Below are 16,618 nucleotides of genomic sequence, written 5' to 3' on the forward strand. Positions count from 1 at the left end.
TTGTTCCAGGAGTCATTTAGCACTGGATGAGTTGGTTAAATCTGCAAGCTAGGGTCCAAATATGTTAATACTTATAGTCACCATAAGTGTCTACAAATGTAGTTTATTTCAGCAGTTTTGCTGGTTTTCCAGTGAAAGCAATTTTACATTCAGTGAGGTTGCATTTTTCTATTCTCCGCATGTTATACATTTCACATACTACAAAATTTACAGCCACCACATTTTTAATAAAAAAAATATATATATATATTTGTATTCATTTATTTACTTGAATATATGAATACAAAGGCTAGCCACTTGGTAGTGCGAGCCTTTACTCTAGATGATTGTCACTTTTGAAATGACATCCTGACCCCATGTGCACAAATGGGAAAAAGAGTTATGGATCTATTTACTCGAAGTCTGTTAACCGTGTTAGAGAACTAATTTGTTAACCAGTTTACAGGACAGTTGAGCACTAAACAAGTTAACATTATGATATCATAGTCTTTAGTTTTGAGCAGTAAGCAGTAGACAACTTGAGTTAACCAATGTCCTAGAAACAACAGCATTTACATTCATTCTTAAGGTTTTCCTTTAGTTTATTTTTTTTTTAATTGAAAGGTATCTTACAAGGCACTAATCTGGACAGTAAGGCTATTCTAGAAGGATTGCTGGTGCAAGCTTGAAGAAAAAAAATTTACCAGCCATCAAGGAAGAAATAAAGTATATGTAGTTTGATGTCTGTGTTACCACATAAAGCATAAGGGGATTCATGCACTATAAGCTCATTGCACAAGGGTGGGCAGTGTCTGTCATGCTTAGCAAAGTACTACTTCTGTACATGATGTATATACAACATTTGCCACATATTATTGTTGATTTGTTGCATGAAATTAATGTACTATATCACTGAAAGCTGGCATTAGGAACATTTTTTTCTGCCACATAGAAAGGCATTCCAGTGAAATCTGTAAGGTAGTGTGTGTGTGTGTGTGTGTGTGTGTGTGTGTGTGTGTGTGTGTGTGTGTGTGAGAGAGAGAGAGAGAGAGAGAGAGAGCACAGGCACTTTTGTGGGTGTTTTGAGGAGGGGCTACACTGTCTGTTTTAGATTCAGGTGTTATGTGTCCCAACTCTCAGTTGGATCTACCACTGGCTAACAACTTACCTACTTTACTTGCTTCTTAATTAGCTAAGCTTTGTAGTTGTATATTGGATAAAATGCAGTAATAATTTTAACATATTTTTAAGTGTACAGGGCTTAGAATCTAGCACTCTTCATACCAATTAATTTGTTTTGCTCTTGTAATGGCAGCTAACTTTGCCATGAACTTGTTTTAATAGTGCGATCATAAAGTTTAGTTAAGTAGCTTAAATGTCTAGCATTACTTTGGTTTGTAAAATAATGTGAACATTCAAAACCTAGGAGTGTCTAATGACATAATCACTGCAATTCCCTTTTGAACTTAGTTTTACCAAATTTTTGAAGTTACCCCACCCAGACTCCTGCTGTATTTATTTCATTATAAATGATTTTGCCATGTTGAGTTAATCTGAATTAAAATATTACATGTTGTTCAGTTTTACAGGTCAAGGTAAATCTGAGGAAAAGAGCAAGATGAAAGATGATGTCCTCAACATTTTCTCTGTGGCTTCAGGTCATCTCTATGAGCGATTTTTGAGGTAAGAAAAACAATATTTAACTACCACTGTCCACTGATAAACATCTGTATTTTGTAGTTTGTGTATCTGTGAATATTTGTTATACTGCAGTTCAGTGGTGGAATTAATCAGTTTACATATACTGAAAGTTCAGTACTGAAGATGACCGGGTTAGTTTATTTTCCATACTTATTGTGGTAATTCAGTCGTATCATTTCACTGTTTTAGATCAAGTGCTTTCTTGATATGAAATCTCTGATTCAGTCCTCACCATGGATTTTCAAATGTTGTGAGACCAAAAGCATCAGAATACAGTAAGAGTATTTTCCTTCTGAAAAGTGGTTGATTTTGGTGTTAGCAGTCATTCACATAGCACATAAAGCATTATACTTCAGTCTCAGCAAGTGTGGGCAGTAAACTTTTTATACTTTAGTTCTAATCTCAGTGGTTTCTTGGTTTTAAGAATTTTCCTTCTTGTTGGTGTCTGGCCCTCTGGCTGTTCTCAGTCATTCGTATTCCTACCATATCTCTCAATTTCTTTGCTTAATAATTATAGGCTAAAGCCAGAATATTGTGGGTTAAAGAGCCAAAGTCAAGGGCAAATTTTAAATATTACTCTTATAAATTAAAAAGAAAAATTGCTAGCAAAACAAGTTTTGTATTAACTTGCATTTTCTGAAGATTATGAATTCTGAACTCATAGTGACTGCAATCTTCAATGACTGGCTAGAAAGCCACAAATTTTATGATGAATTGGCAAAAATATTAGGCAAAAATCTGGACATTCTATGAACTTCTGAAAGGGGAGACTGAGATATTACTTCGGGCATTAACATTTGACAAGTAGTTTAAACTACAAAATATGTATTTTGTGCCTTGCGTCTTTTCCATCCAACACAGGTTAACAGTATTGTAGATAAAACTCTCTGAGGCACACCATGATAATAAGAAGCTGACCGTTGTTCGTTGACTGTTAAAACCACATATATCTAAGTAACAGAACGTTCCTGGTGCTCAGTAAGCACTTTCACATTACAATAAAATGCTTCATCGGACTGTTAATGCACCAACTGATTTTTACATTTAAATAGCACCTTCAATCAACTATGCACCAATCACCTATGGGCTCATTTATTTAAAAACAAATAAAATCACTATCTTAAAAAATTCCTTTGACATTAATTACTAAATAAAATTAACAGTTAAAACAAACTACTTCATGTATATGTTATTTACACACTATAATAAAATCATGTCAAATGGTGAAGCAGTAGATAAAAAAAAAATATATATATTTATATATATATATATATATATATATATATATATATATATATTCTCATAGAAACCCATAAAACTCCATTTTTAGCATAAGTATCTGAAAAAACTGCTCCAAACATCCTTATGCACATAAAACAATAAAACAATATGCACATAAAACAATACAAAACATGTATATGAATAACATTATAGAGAAGAACCATAAATACTATAAAAAACACCCATCTAACATTTTGCGTCATATAATGAAAATATACATGCACATGTAGAATACTAAAAAACATCTATAAAGATCCTATAAAGATCCTATAAATGCTTCTCACAGTAAAGAAACTACTGTTTAATAGAATTAAGCAATACCAGGAGGTCACATCTCATACAGGCAAAGTGTAACAATAAAGTGTCAGGTACAACTTGAAATATATAAAAATTAATGTTTGTAACCTCTTGCACTAAGGAAGGGATTCAAAGATACTCTTTCATTTAAACCAGAAGCTCTATTTGCTTGTGGCCTCATAATCCACCTTTGGCTTTGCTTTGGCCAAACATGTGATGATTAAAGGCACGACATATAATTTCAAGTTTATAGTCATAGAACCGATAGATAGAGATGTCAGGTTGGGTGACTATAAAAAGTACACTGAACAAAGAGAAACAAGGTGGATCATGAGGCTACAAGCAGATAGAGCCTCTGGTTTAAATGAAAGAGTATCTTTGAAACCCTTCCTTAGTGCAAGACGTTATAAACATTAATTTTTATATTTTTCAAGTTGTACCTGACACTTTATTGTTACACTGTTTTGTATTGTTTTATGTGCATATTGTTTTTTTTTATCTATTGCTTCACCATTTGACATGATTTTATTATAGTGTGTAAATAACATATACATGAAATAGTTTGTTTTAACTGTTGATTTTATTTAGTAATTAATGTCAAAGGAATTTTTTAAGATAGTGATTTTATTTGTTTTTAAATAAATGAGCCCATAGTTGATTGAAGGTGCTATTTAAATGTAAAAATCAGTTGGTGCATTAACAGTGATGAAGCATTCTATTGTAATGTGAAAGCGCTTACTGAGCACCAGGAACATTCTGTTTTATATATATATATATATATATGTGTGTGTGTTTTCTACAATAAACAGTCAATGAACAACGGTCAGCTTCTTATTGTCGTGGTGTGCCTCAGTGAGTTTTTATGGTAGATGTAGTTTTGCTGCTTTATTTGAGGCACTCTACCCTTGGGATTGATTTTGCTACGTTTTAAGTATTGTAGATAACATTATAGGAAAGATGAAGTGTGTTTTCTCAAAGAACAATAGCTTTTTTTTTTAAACAAGAAACATATTTATTAAATTATCAGTTATGACATAGACAGTCAAACATTTATATAAATGAAAACAAAACAATAGTGACCTAATTTTAGCTGCAAACATTATACATCACTTATAATCTATCCAGTCACTGTCGGTGAAACGTTACATAGCTCATTCAAATCCTGCCTTTTTTTAAACCTCATTCCTTTCTGCATGTATTGTTCCCACAATTCCTGTTTTTATTTATTTATTTTTTGTATTTAATTTGCTCCAATCCTTTTCTAAATATCCCATTTGCAGTTGTTTTATCTCTTTTACTATATTCACTACTTCTAGTACAGTTGGTTTACACTTGGATTTCCATTTTCTAATAATTGCTTTGTTGGCAACCACCATAATTAGACTCAGCAAGGATGCATCATGTTTAGATGATTTAAGTTCTGTATTGTAGCTGAAAAAAAATAATTTCCTTAGTTATACCAATTTGCTCACCCAGTGTATCTGATAGAGTCAGCCTGTAATGAATTTTTAAAGTCTGAATTACGCGCATTTCTTTCCTATTTTATGCCAAATATTAACACATCACCAAATTATTACTCACTTGTGGCACATAGAAGTGAATTTTATTAAATATAGACAACAAACAGCTGCAGTAGCGTTGTCGCCTCACAGTTAGACATTGCCCGTTCGAGTCTCAGTTAGAGCGTCTTCTGTGTAACGACATGTGTGAATGGGCATTCCTTTGTTGAAGGTTGTGCGTTAGGCCCTGCAAGCCAGTACATAAAAATCTACTGCCAATCATTAGCAGACCGGAGTTCTGCTGTGGCGACCCTTAACTGGGAAAAAGCCGAAAGACACAAACAATAGACAACAAACAGCAAACACTGAACTAGTGCCTAGGCTTATGCTTAATGGGTTCACAAAACATTTAAAATACTGTAACATATACTTAAATCAATTATACTTAATTATTTAATTTAATTTCTTCGATTGATGTAGGCTCATTGCCATTGATCATAATTCAACCCAGTTGAACCTTTTTTTTTTTTTTTTTAATTCTGGCCACTAGAATTTGTCTCTGCTGTTTTGAGATGCATCTCTTGTACATTCTAGCCTACATTGTTTCTTGGGACCATTATTAAATGTAATCTGGTTGTTTGTAAACAGTAGCTATAGCTGGTCTTGTGGAAGTGTTTGAGTTTTCTTAAAAGCCAGTTTCCAGGAATACATTTTTCAGAATAGTGCTTTCATCTTGAACTTTGTTACAGTACAGTATTGCTGCATTTTTTGTGTTGCTAGTATTATCAGCATTAAAGCTGATTTAACAATCTGCAAATTTCAGGTTACAAGGCTGTTAAAAGTATTTTTCTGTACTTTTAGCTTTTCCATCTGTTCAGTAATTCGCATTGCTTCCCATTAGCACTTGATTCTGCTGTTTGTTTCTCAGTTTGGATGCATTCTGTGAGTTTGCATGTCCTTCCTTTGTCCATGTGAGTAGGTGATACATTTTTACCATATCCCAAATACTTGCAGTAGATGAATGTAGAGAACCTTTGTTTTGTGCATAAATATGCACTCCTTTTTTGTGTGTGTGTGTGTGTGTGTGTGTGTGTGTGTGTGTGTGTGTGTGTGTGTGTGTGTCTCCGTCCTTTGGTGAGCTTCTGCTCCATCTAAGAATAGTTTCTTTGCCTTGCCCCACTGAGTGCCAGGCTACTGACATCTGACTGTTCACTGTTGTGGAAGCTATGTATCTTATACATTTTTTTCTTCTTGTTGTTTGTGTTCATTATTATAGCAATAACCCACGCCTGGGTGTGGGTAATGCTGGATTTACCCACGGTTGGCGTGGTTTGGCCACGAGGGCAAAGCCTGAGTGGCCAAACAAAGCCAACCGTGGGTAAATCCAGCATTACCCACAGCCAGAAGTGGGTTATTGCTATTATACAATGACATTATTTAAGAAAAAAATAATTACTTTTCTTAAATAATGGCATTGTATAATGCCTCCTTGTTGCCCTTCCGCAGCTGTCTGGTATTCTGCGGCTGATGTACTGCGCATGTGTATGCCTACGTAGTACATTAGAGCTGTGGGCAAAAGCAACGGAGAAAGCAAGATCTCTGTTGCTTTTTGCTGTTTCACAATGTTAAATGGGTTTAACATAGAGAGACAGCTTTAAAAAAAGCAACGGAGAATCTCCGTTGCTTATTTTAAAGCTGTCTTGCTATGTTAAACCCATTTAACATAGCGAGACAGTTTTGAAAAAAGCAACGGAGAAAGCAAGATCTCCGTTGCTTTTTACAAACTGTTTCGCTATGTTAAATGGGTTTAACATAGCGAAACAGCTTTAAAATAAGCAATGGAGATCTCTGTTGCTTATTTTAAAGCTGTCTCACTATGTTAAACCCATTTAACATAGCGAGACAGGTTTAAAAAAAAAGCAATGGAGAAAGCAAGATATCCATTGCTTTTTACACACTGTCTCGCTATGTTAAAGGAGTTTAACATAGCGAGACAGCTTTAAAAAAAGCAACGGAGATCTCCGCTGCTTTTTTAAAACCTGTCTCGCTATGTTAAACTCCTTTAACATAGCGAGACAGTGTTTTAAAAAAGACTTATACTAATGGAAAAAGTCCGGGCGACTGGACCTTTTTCCATTAGTATAAGTCGATTTACAACGTGCATGCTTACCAATCAGCGTGCACGTTTTGGAATATTAATGGGGGGTCATGGTATAATAGGTTTTCCAGTCTGTTGTTTTACTTTCCTAGCCACGCATTTTGGGCATAGACTTTCAAATAGAACTAGATCAGTCATTATTTTATAGACCACTTAGAGGTCATTTTTGTAACCTATAAAACAGGATATAATGACAGATGTCCTTCCATATCACTGTAGCAGTATTCTTTACAAAAGGGATTCTCTGCCAAGGGTTGCCCAACATTCAGCCAGTATACCAAAGCCTTAGGATTTTATAGACGTACATCACATGTATGCTCTCTGCTCAAGCTGTAGTGCATAAAGGTGATGTACGGACATACATATCTCAGAACTTCTTTGCCGCTGGTCCAAACGCCATCCTTTATCATGAGGCTGAAGACCCCTTCATCTTTGCTGGTTACTGAGCCGTGTTTCAGATAAGTGCCCCATTGGGGTATCTTCTTATCTTTTCTCCTTTAAATTTTCCGAGTTTACATGTCATCCAGAAATGGAAAACATCAGTGTGGGAGGCAGATTCCCCATAAAGATCATCACAAGCAGTGTCTTTTCTGTTTGGGTGCTTCTCGTGACCATATGCAGTGTTTTGTCTGCCAAGCATTAGTCCCGAACACCCTACATAGTTGTCTCTCCTCCCTGCTCATTTACATTGGGAACCAATGTCTTAAGTTGATGGCACAAGATGCTATGGCAGAATCTTCCTATCTCAAAGGTCAGCTGCCTGCCATGAAAAGGCCAAGAAACTCAGGTCTGATTCAGCTGCTGTCCCGCTTTTCTGGATATCTCTCTCAAGGCTGGTGAAAGCCCAGAGGATTGCCCAGTTGTTGTGTCAGATTTGTCTACTGGAACAATTTTGGTGGGCTGCATAGATCCAACTTCTTGCACATCCTCAGAGGCTCTGCAGATGTTGCTCCAGATGTTGAGGGGGAACCTCTGCTGATTATTTCAAAGGTTTCAGAGGGACTGATGGGGCTACTGCAGTATCTTGTTTGGGAGGAGATTCTTACTACAATGGTTGAGTATAGGCAAGGGTTTGAACCTCTTAGGGTATTTAGAGCAGACATCCCTCAAAAAAAAAAAAAAAAACACAAGCATACCTCTCCTGCTGCTAAGGATCCCCCCAGTGTGAATGGCAGGATTTTACCAAGGGGTTATTTAATGCATTAATAAACCTTCCAAGGAGTTTGTGTGCCTGCTGTCCCTTGGTCATTTACCCCACTCATGAGACCCAAACAGCAGGACTCCTCTGAAGAGGATTTGGATTCTGAGGAAGAATCTTTAGCATATTCCTCTGAAATCCCTTCTCCCTTGGATTATGGCTCTGAGGAGGAAGATTCTTTGGGGATAATATTTCTCACATGATGGAATTTTTTAAGTCGGACTGTTCTCAGGTTTTTGACATTCAAAAGAGGTATTATGAACTTTTCCAGATGGAGTCCCCTAAGCCATCTGCTGTACCTCCATTCTTAGCTACCCTTCTAGATATGTTTTCAGCAGCCTCTGGTGCCAGATTCTCAACCTCCAGCCCCTAAGAAGCCTAAGAGATTTTAGAAGGTGTCTGATGAGTGTAAGTTCCTATATAAATGTCCTTCTGCTGACCCTTCTGTAGTGTCTGTCTCTTCTGACAAACCCTCTAAATTTTTGCCATCTACTAAACTACTTCCTTTAGACAAGGACAGTAGAGCTATGGAACAGCTAGGCAAATGGTATATACTGCTGCCACCTTGGCTTTTTGGGCCATTAATTACCAGACCCATATAACCAGGTATATTTAACCCCTTCTTTCTCAGGCAGTCTCTGACCTCCTTAATTTTGAAGGGAAGGCCTCGTCCCTGTCTTTACTGGGCTCTACATCTCAGGTAGCTCGTCACTGTATTAAATTTAGTTATGATGCAGCAGATGCCTCCTCTAAGGCTGCTGCCTTTGGTTCTGTTTTCAGACATTACTGTTGGCTTTGTCTCCCACCTTTGCCTGATGATATTAAGGCTAAACTGTTGGATGTTTCTGTTGATAATAAGAACCTGTTTGAGTCCGACGCTGCCGTGCTTTTGAAGTTCCTTCAGGGTAAAGGTAAGGCCTTGCAGAAATTGAAGCATATTTTTGTGTTGCCTATCCCTAAGTTCCAGAGGAATTATCCATCCAAATCTTCCTTTGTTCGCGGACAACCTTGTCCTCCTCCAAAAGGTAAGAGGAGTTCTAGGCAGGTTCCTTCTGCCAAGTCTACTCATATCTCTCAGAAGCTACCTTTTCAAGACAAGTCAGGTTCTAGCTGACAGTTTGCTTCCCCTTTTCTTGAGTTAGGTTCCCTTATCCCTTTGTCTTTATCTCCCCCTTCCTAATTGGCTGAGGGTCACTGAAGACTCTTGGGTTCTGTCCATCATCCATCAGGGATGCATCTTCACAAGAAACACCCTTCCTCCTTTTCTGGGCATCCCTCATCCTCCTCATGAACAGTTTTCTTTCTTCCCAGAACTGCTTCCGTGCCTTTTGGCACAAGGCACCATTCAAGCTGTGCCCATTTCCCAGAAAGAGAAGGGTTTTATTCCAGAATGTTTCTGGTCCCCAAGAAGGAATGCACCTGGAGACCCATTCTGGACATTTCTTAGCTCAAAACCTTTCTGAAGGTTCCCTTCAATTTGGATGTTTCCCTTCAAACCCTGTTTCCCCCCCCCCCAGGCTTTCTTGGTTTATCTGGACCTCAAGGATGCTTATCTTCATATCCCGTTTTCAGGATGTTTTTGCCTTTCGCTGTCTCTTTCTTGCATTTTCAGTTCTGTGCTTTACCCTTTGGCCTTTCTACTCCCCTAAGGATAGTCATCAAATGCCATGCTCCTCTGATTCCCTTTTGCAGGGTGAGAGGGGTTCATATCATTCCTTATCTTGATGACCTGCTGATTAAGCCCCCCCGCCTGAGAAATTGTTTAAGCACCTCCAGTATACTGTTTGTCTTTTACAAAGCCTGGGGTTTGCAGTAAACTTTCAGAAATCAGTCCTGGTTCCTTCTCACGATCATATGTTTCTTGGTTGCAGGATCCAGACCATTCCCATGCTGGCATCCCTGCCTCCTCTTAAGGCTCTTTTTCCAGTAACTTTTTTCAAACTTTCTTCCTTTGGCTTCAGATACACCCAGGGAATTTCTCAGAGTTTTGGGATTCACGGCCTCCACCCTTCCAGTGCTACCTCTAGCCAGGCTTTATATGAGGAAAGTACAGTGGTTCTTAAAGTCAGTATGGCTCCAACACTGCCATCCACAGGGTTTTCTAGTCCCTTTTTGGTGGTGAATTTGTCAGCTGTCTCTCAACCTGGGACTTCCTTTTCAGCTCCCAATCCCCTCTCAGAAATTTTCCTTAGATGCCTCAGACCAGAGGTCAGGAGCCTCCTTCGGTTTCTTTAAGGTCCTGGGTCTCTGGCCTCCTAATCAGAGGTCAGACCACATCAGCATAAAGAAGATGAGAGCACTCCTTTTCACACTTCAGGCCTTTCACTCCCTTTTTCTTACAGGCCTCTCAAAATCTTCACAGACAATACCACAGTGATGTGTATGTCAACAAGCAAGTGGGGAGATGGTCCTATCTTCTTTCCAGACTGACTTTTCAGGTATGGGATCTAGCTGTCCTGTATCATGTGACTTTTCAGGCTGTATACATTCCTTCAGAGCAAAATAGTGCAGACTGTTGGTGCAGGCCCAGTGCGCAGGCTCACAAATGCTTGTGTCACAGCAATGTATTTCTGGACATTTTCCATCTGTGGGGTACTCCACAGGTAGATTTTTTCCCCTCCCCTTTGAACAGACAACTTCCTCTTTTTTTGCACCAGAGTCTTAAGTCCTCTGTCTTGGAAAGTGGACACTTCATCTTTTTCTTGGAAGAAGATGTTTCTCGATGTCTTCCCTCCCCTTTCCCTGATTCCAAGGGTCCTGCTCAAGATACAGCAGGACTCCCCCAAAATCTTGTCGGTGACTCGGGCCTAGACATCATTGGCTCCCCCTTCTTCTTCACCTATCCAGGGGCAATCACCACAAGATGGACCTACTCACACAGGATGAGGGATCTCTGATCCATCCTTATTTGTCCACTCTTCAGCTGACATTGTGGGTGATAGGGTTTGATCCCTTTTGGGTACCTTTTTTCTGAGGAAGTGCCTAGGGTTCTGTAAGAGGCCAGGGACCCAGTACTAGGAAATCACGTGTGTCCAAATGGAAGAGATTTTCTGTCTGATGCATTGCTCATAACCAGGATCTACTTTCTGTTGGGATCCGTCTGGTTCTCCCTTATTTGTGTGAATTGCTCCATGCTGGGTTAGCATATTCTTATGTTAAAACTCAACTCTCAGCTATTTCTGCTTGTCAGCCATTGAGTTCTCCTCTTGCCTCTAGGTTAGAAGTCAAACAGTTTTTTAAACGCATCCTTCATATTAGGTCTCCCAGGAAGTCTATTCCACCTTCCTGGGACTTCAGTTTTTGTACTCAAAAAAGTGACTGAGGCTTCTTTTAAGCCTGCAGCTTCAGCCTCCTTGCAGCATTGTATATAAAAGGCGACTTCTTTTCGCCTTTACTGCAGCTGCAAGAGTCTCTAAATTCCTGGCTCGTATGGCTGTTCCTCCTTACTTGGTTTGTCATAGGGACAAGATGTATCTACATACTAATCCTTTTATGCCCAAAAGTAGTTAACAAATTGTGACTTAATCAGTCTATTAATTTGCCTTCCTTTTTTTGTTATCTTTAGTCTGCTAGTGAGAACGTTCTTCACACATTGGATTTGCATAGACAGCTCAAATATTATTTGTATAACACTAAGGCCATTCGCAAATCTGAGCACTATTTTATTTCTGTTCATTCCAGATCTCTGGGTTTGGCCCTTTCTAAGCAAACCATACCCTTCTGGATATCTTAAGGCCATTTCTTTTTGTTACTCCATTCATAGAAAATGTCTTTCTGCATCTGTAAAAGCTCATTCTGCTAGGGCTGTTGCTTACTCTGGTGCCTTTTTTAAAAGATTGGATACCAATTCCATTCTTGTAGCTGCTACTTGGACCTCTGTCCATACTTTGACGAGGAATTACAAATTGGATGCTGTTTCCAGAGCAAGAGCTGACTTTGCCAGAGCTATCGTGCATGGATTTCTCAGTGGCTTTCCTGTACCTTCCTCCTCCCAAGTTTCCTCGAGCTCTTATACTCTTTCTTTTGTAAAGAATACTGCAACAGTGATATGGAAGGATATAGCACAGTTGTATAAAATCTTGCCATAACAGTAGATGTCCTTGTCTTCACTGTTACAGTATTCACTCCCTCCCTCTTCCCCCTTCTGCTCTTTTCCTTTTATCTTCCTTGCCTAGAATTCCTTACCTTTTTCTCCTTCTTGATGCACGTTACTCCTAACTGCTAGGGCTGTTGTTCTGTTGGGGCTATTCAGTTTGGAGGTATGTACATCTGTACATCATCTTTATGCCCTACTCCTTAAGTGGGAGCATCCTAAGGCTTTGGTATACTTCTAGGATATTGGGCTACCCTTGGCAGGGAATCCCTTTTGTAATGAATACTGCAACAGTGAAGAACTCTTATGGTAAGATTTTACACAACTGTACTTTCCTGAGGCCTTTCTGAATAGTTCAGATTTACTACTGTATTTGGCTAACCCTTTTTCTTTGTCTCCATTCCCATTTTTCATTTAGGTTCCAGCTATGGTAGTATTCCAGTCTTTGCCATATGGCTGTCATTGCTTAGAAAATTCTAGCAGCAAGCATTTACGTAAAATTGATTTCCAATCTCTGACTGTAAATAATAAGATATAAAACAGTGGATCTGAAAGTGTGTGTGTGTGTGTGTGTGTGTGTGTGTGTGTGTGTGTGTGTGTGTGTGTGTGTGTGTGTGTGTGTGTGTGTGTGTGTTTCTGTGTGTAAAGTACTTTTATTCACAACATCTTGGCTATGTATGTACTGTGGAACAATTATGTGTGCTTTAGTTCTGTACTGAATATTCACATTTCTCCTTTCCCCATTTTGGACCTGAAGAAAGTTTTCTTTGGACACTCCCAAGAAGCACAGTTTGTATTAAAGATGTAAAACCCTGTAGTTACTCTAGGCCCTTGTCTTGAAAGACTGTCTGCAATAGCATTGTTGGCACCACACCTGTGCTGGGGTTTATATGTTGTAGGCTCAGACTCTATCAGAGCAGCTTACCATTCTACCCATTGGTCTTTGATAACAATTTTAACTGAAAAAACTATGACTTTTCTTCTATTTAAGAAGGCTTGAAACTTTTGGAGAGCCCAAACTGTCCTCATGTGTTCCTTGTTCACAGCTGTATATGATTCCTCCCTTGTCTGAAGTCTAAAACTGAGATACATTACTGGATGCTCCTTTCCCTGTGGAGACTGTAGTTTGAAACATCCGGCTATACCATTAGCATCTACTTATGCTTTTGGAATGCCTGTTTACATGATTTTGGAATGCCTGTTTACAGGATGGAGTCCAATTACCTTTGGTTTGCCAGTTCCTTCAGATATGGTGTGGAACAGGAATGGCTGGTTGCTACAGTCAGGGACAACATTTCTAATATCTTGCAGCCCCAAGGAATGCCATTGCCTCTTTTTTTTGTTAATAGGAATGTTCTGTGCCTAGAAAACCTCTGTCTTGCCATATTCTGGATGGATCTTGCCATTGTTCATCTGATGACAAAAGTAGGGTGTTTCTGCAGTTCCTTCCTGACATATAGGTTCATAGGTAGGTACTAGGCTATTGGCCCTATAACCCATACAAGCCTAGCCAAAAAGGTACCCTGGCTTTTGCCACCCAAGAAAATTATTTTCCTGTGGCCCTGTCAAGCAGAGCCACAGAAGTGATCCCTGGGGTGAATTTCCTATTACCCATCAAATCATCAAGATTTTTCTTGAAGAGTGCTAATGAGGAGCTCTGTTTGACATAGATACGTAGTCTGTTCCAGAGTATGGGAATTCTCTGGGACAGGAATCTATCCCTCCAGCATGTTCTGTTTATTGTGGTGACAAGGTTTAGGTCCCTAGAGCGTGTAGGTCGGAGGGATTGGGATTTCTTTAAGTGGAGCATGTCCAACAGCTCTGGGTTTGACATAGCTTTGTATGTTAGGCAGAGATCGCCTCTGAGTAGGCAATATGCAACAGAGTAAAGCTGGAGTTTTTTGAGACGGTCTGCATAGGCCAACTGTTTGAGGCCAGTAATCCTCTTTGTGAAGTATTTCTGTGGTCTTTCCAGTTGTTGTAGATGTCTTGTGAGGTACATACCAAAATGGGTGTTGTACTCTTTAATGGGTCTTAAAAGTGATGAGTAGAGGGGAACAATGACCTCTTTTTTTCTGGATGAGAAACCTTTTGTGATGAGGTGTGCCACGTAGAAGGATTTTCTGACCACTGTGGCAATGTGATTATCAAAGGAGAGACTACTGTCTACCTATGTCTCAAGGTCTCTTATCACACTTTCAATGTTAAGTAGACTGCTGCCTATGAGGTAGTTCATGGGTATAGAGTTTTTAACAAAGGGGATGACCGTGCAGTTTTTGGCATTGAGCTTGAGGCCATGGCTTTGACACCAGGCATCTGTCTCAGCGAGAACCTTTTGTAGGAAGTCCACATCGTTAGGAGTTTCGATTATTGCTCCTAGTTTGCAGTAATCTGTGAACTTAGCCAAAGACCTTTTGTGTTAGCCTGTACTTCAGAGAAGTAGATACCAAACAGAAGAGGACGCAGACTGAACTCTGTGGTACTCCACTTGTCACTGGCCTGAAGTCTGATTTGGAGTCTGCTACTTTCACAGTGTGGGTTCTTGTGACATAGGGATTTATACCTAGTTTAGTGAGTTTATCATTAATTCCAGAGTGGGGGATGGTGTCGAATGCCTTGGTGAGATCTAGATAGGCTGTGTGAAGCACCTTACCCTCATCTGTGGCTTTGGTGACTGCTTCAAAGAAGACTATCAGGTTTAAGAGACATGATCTGCCTTTTACAAACCCGAACTGTGTGGGTTCCAGAGTTTGGAGACCTCCAATGTCTTTGTTTGTGAGTTCCATGATGATGCATTCCATGGCCTTGCAGACCAGGCTCGTCAGACTAATGGGGTGGTAGTTCCCGGGGTCTGTTGTGGCTTCCCCTTTGTGGAGTGAGATAACCATCGCGATGCACCATTCAGTTGGCACAAAGCCTGAAGTGAGGCTATGACTGAACATGGTACATAGGTGGGGTGCCAGTTCATTCTGTAATTTGTGTAGAAGGCAGCCTGGGATGTTGTCAGGTCCCATGGATGCTGTGTTGTTGGCTTTGTAGAGTGAGGTTTTTACCTGTGCATCTGTGATTACAGGAACTTTGCATTCTTCAGGTATAGAGATGGGCCCTTTAGGGGGTGAGAGGGGGTAAAGTTAGCACTGAATCTCTCTGCCAGGATATTGGCAATATCAGTTGGTTCTGTATATTTTGTGCCATTGTGCTGTAACTCAGAGCAGATCTGAGTGTTGCCATTGAGATTCTTGACATAGCTTTAGAATGCTTTGTGGTTATCTTTAGAATCCGTGGCAATTTTGTTTTCATAGCTAGCTTTGGAGGATTTTATGAGGGATCTCAGCTTCTTACTGAGGCTGATCAGAGAGTGTCTCCAATCATAGGATTTTACTCTTTTTTGCAATAGTTTCTTTCTTCTGTTGTAGAATTTGTTTATGACAGAAGACCACCAGATTGGCTTCCTTTTTTAGGAGGATAGCATTTTGGTTCTATTAGGGATAGCACATTCCATGCACTCGTGTAAGTGCTTATAAAGTGCATTTGTGTAGGATTCAGCAGTTGTACCTCTGTTGTCCATCTGCATGTGTGTCATGAAGTTTGCCAGTTCTGTCTTCAGAAGCGTGAAGTTGGCTTTGGAGAATTTTTTTACGGTTGTTTTCCTAATTGGGGTGGGAGCAGGATGTGGATGTCTAGGGTGATTAGCTTGTGGTCGGATCTGATCAACGAGGAATTGACCTCTGGTGTGGAACACCGGTTTCCCATGTTGGTGAGGACCAGGTCTAGGATATTGCTGTCCCTGGTGGTGATGTGGATAAGTTGATCCAAGGCGTTGGAATTGATGAATTCCAGAAAACGTTGCGCAAAAGAGTTGGTACATGAGTAGTTTTCCCAGTTAATGGTGGGGTAGTTGAAATCACCCATTATTAGGGTGTTGGGTTGTACCCTAATATTTTCCAGTGTATCAAGGAAAGAGGAGTGGGAATCCTGGGGCATGGTGGGGGTGTGTGTAGTAAGCTACAGTCTGGATTGTGGTCTTGCCCAGAGTTAGTTGAACTTGGATAATCTCGGATGCATTATGCTGAGCAACTAGCTTGGAGGTGTGGACATCCTTAATGAATATGGACACGCCTCCACCTTTAGTGTTTCGGTCTGGGTTAGGTGGCCGAAAGATGTGGTATGAGAATTATAGCCTGGTAATGCAGGAGTGCTCTTTGGAGTTTTGAACCAGGTCTCTGTCACTGCACAGATGTCGATGTTCTCCATTTTAAGGAGTGCCTCGAGTGAGTGCATTTTGAGGTTTAGACTTCTAGCATTGAGTAATATTACCCTCAGATTTTTCTTGCTTGTATCTGTTACGGTGGTGAATTTGTCATTTGAACATTGCCTAAAATAGGAACTATAAAGGTGGCAAGAGCCTTTGC

At 39.6% G+C, this 16,618-nt stretch overlaps 1 protein-coding gene across 2 annotated transcripts in view; it reads left to right on the forward strand.

Moving 5' to 3' along the window:
* The window catches only part of UGGT2 (UDP-glucose glycoprotein glucosyltransferase 2), a 4,352,373-nt gene that overhangs the window by 3,308,710 nt on the left and 1,027,045 nt on the right, over positions 1–16,618 (forward strand). For both annotated transcript variants that reach the window (XM_044072987.1, XM_044072988.1), the window contains one exon: positions 1,561–1,662. In XM_044072987.1, coding sequence (XP_043928922.1) covers positions 1,561–1,662 — 102 coding nt within the window. The remainder of the gene's footprint in view (positions 1–1,560; positions 1,663–16,618) is intronic.

Source organism: Protopterus annectens, chromosome 5.part1 (genome assembly GCF_019279795.1).
Source record: "Protopterus annectens isolate FY-2018-M chromosome 5.part1, PAN1.0, whole genome shotgun sequence".
Classification (NCBI taxonomy): domain Eukaryota; kingdom Metazoa; phylum Chordata; order Ceratodontiformes; family Protopteridae; genus Protopterus; species Protopterus annectens.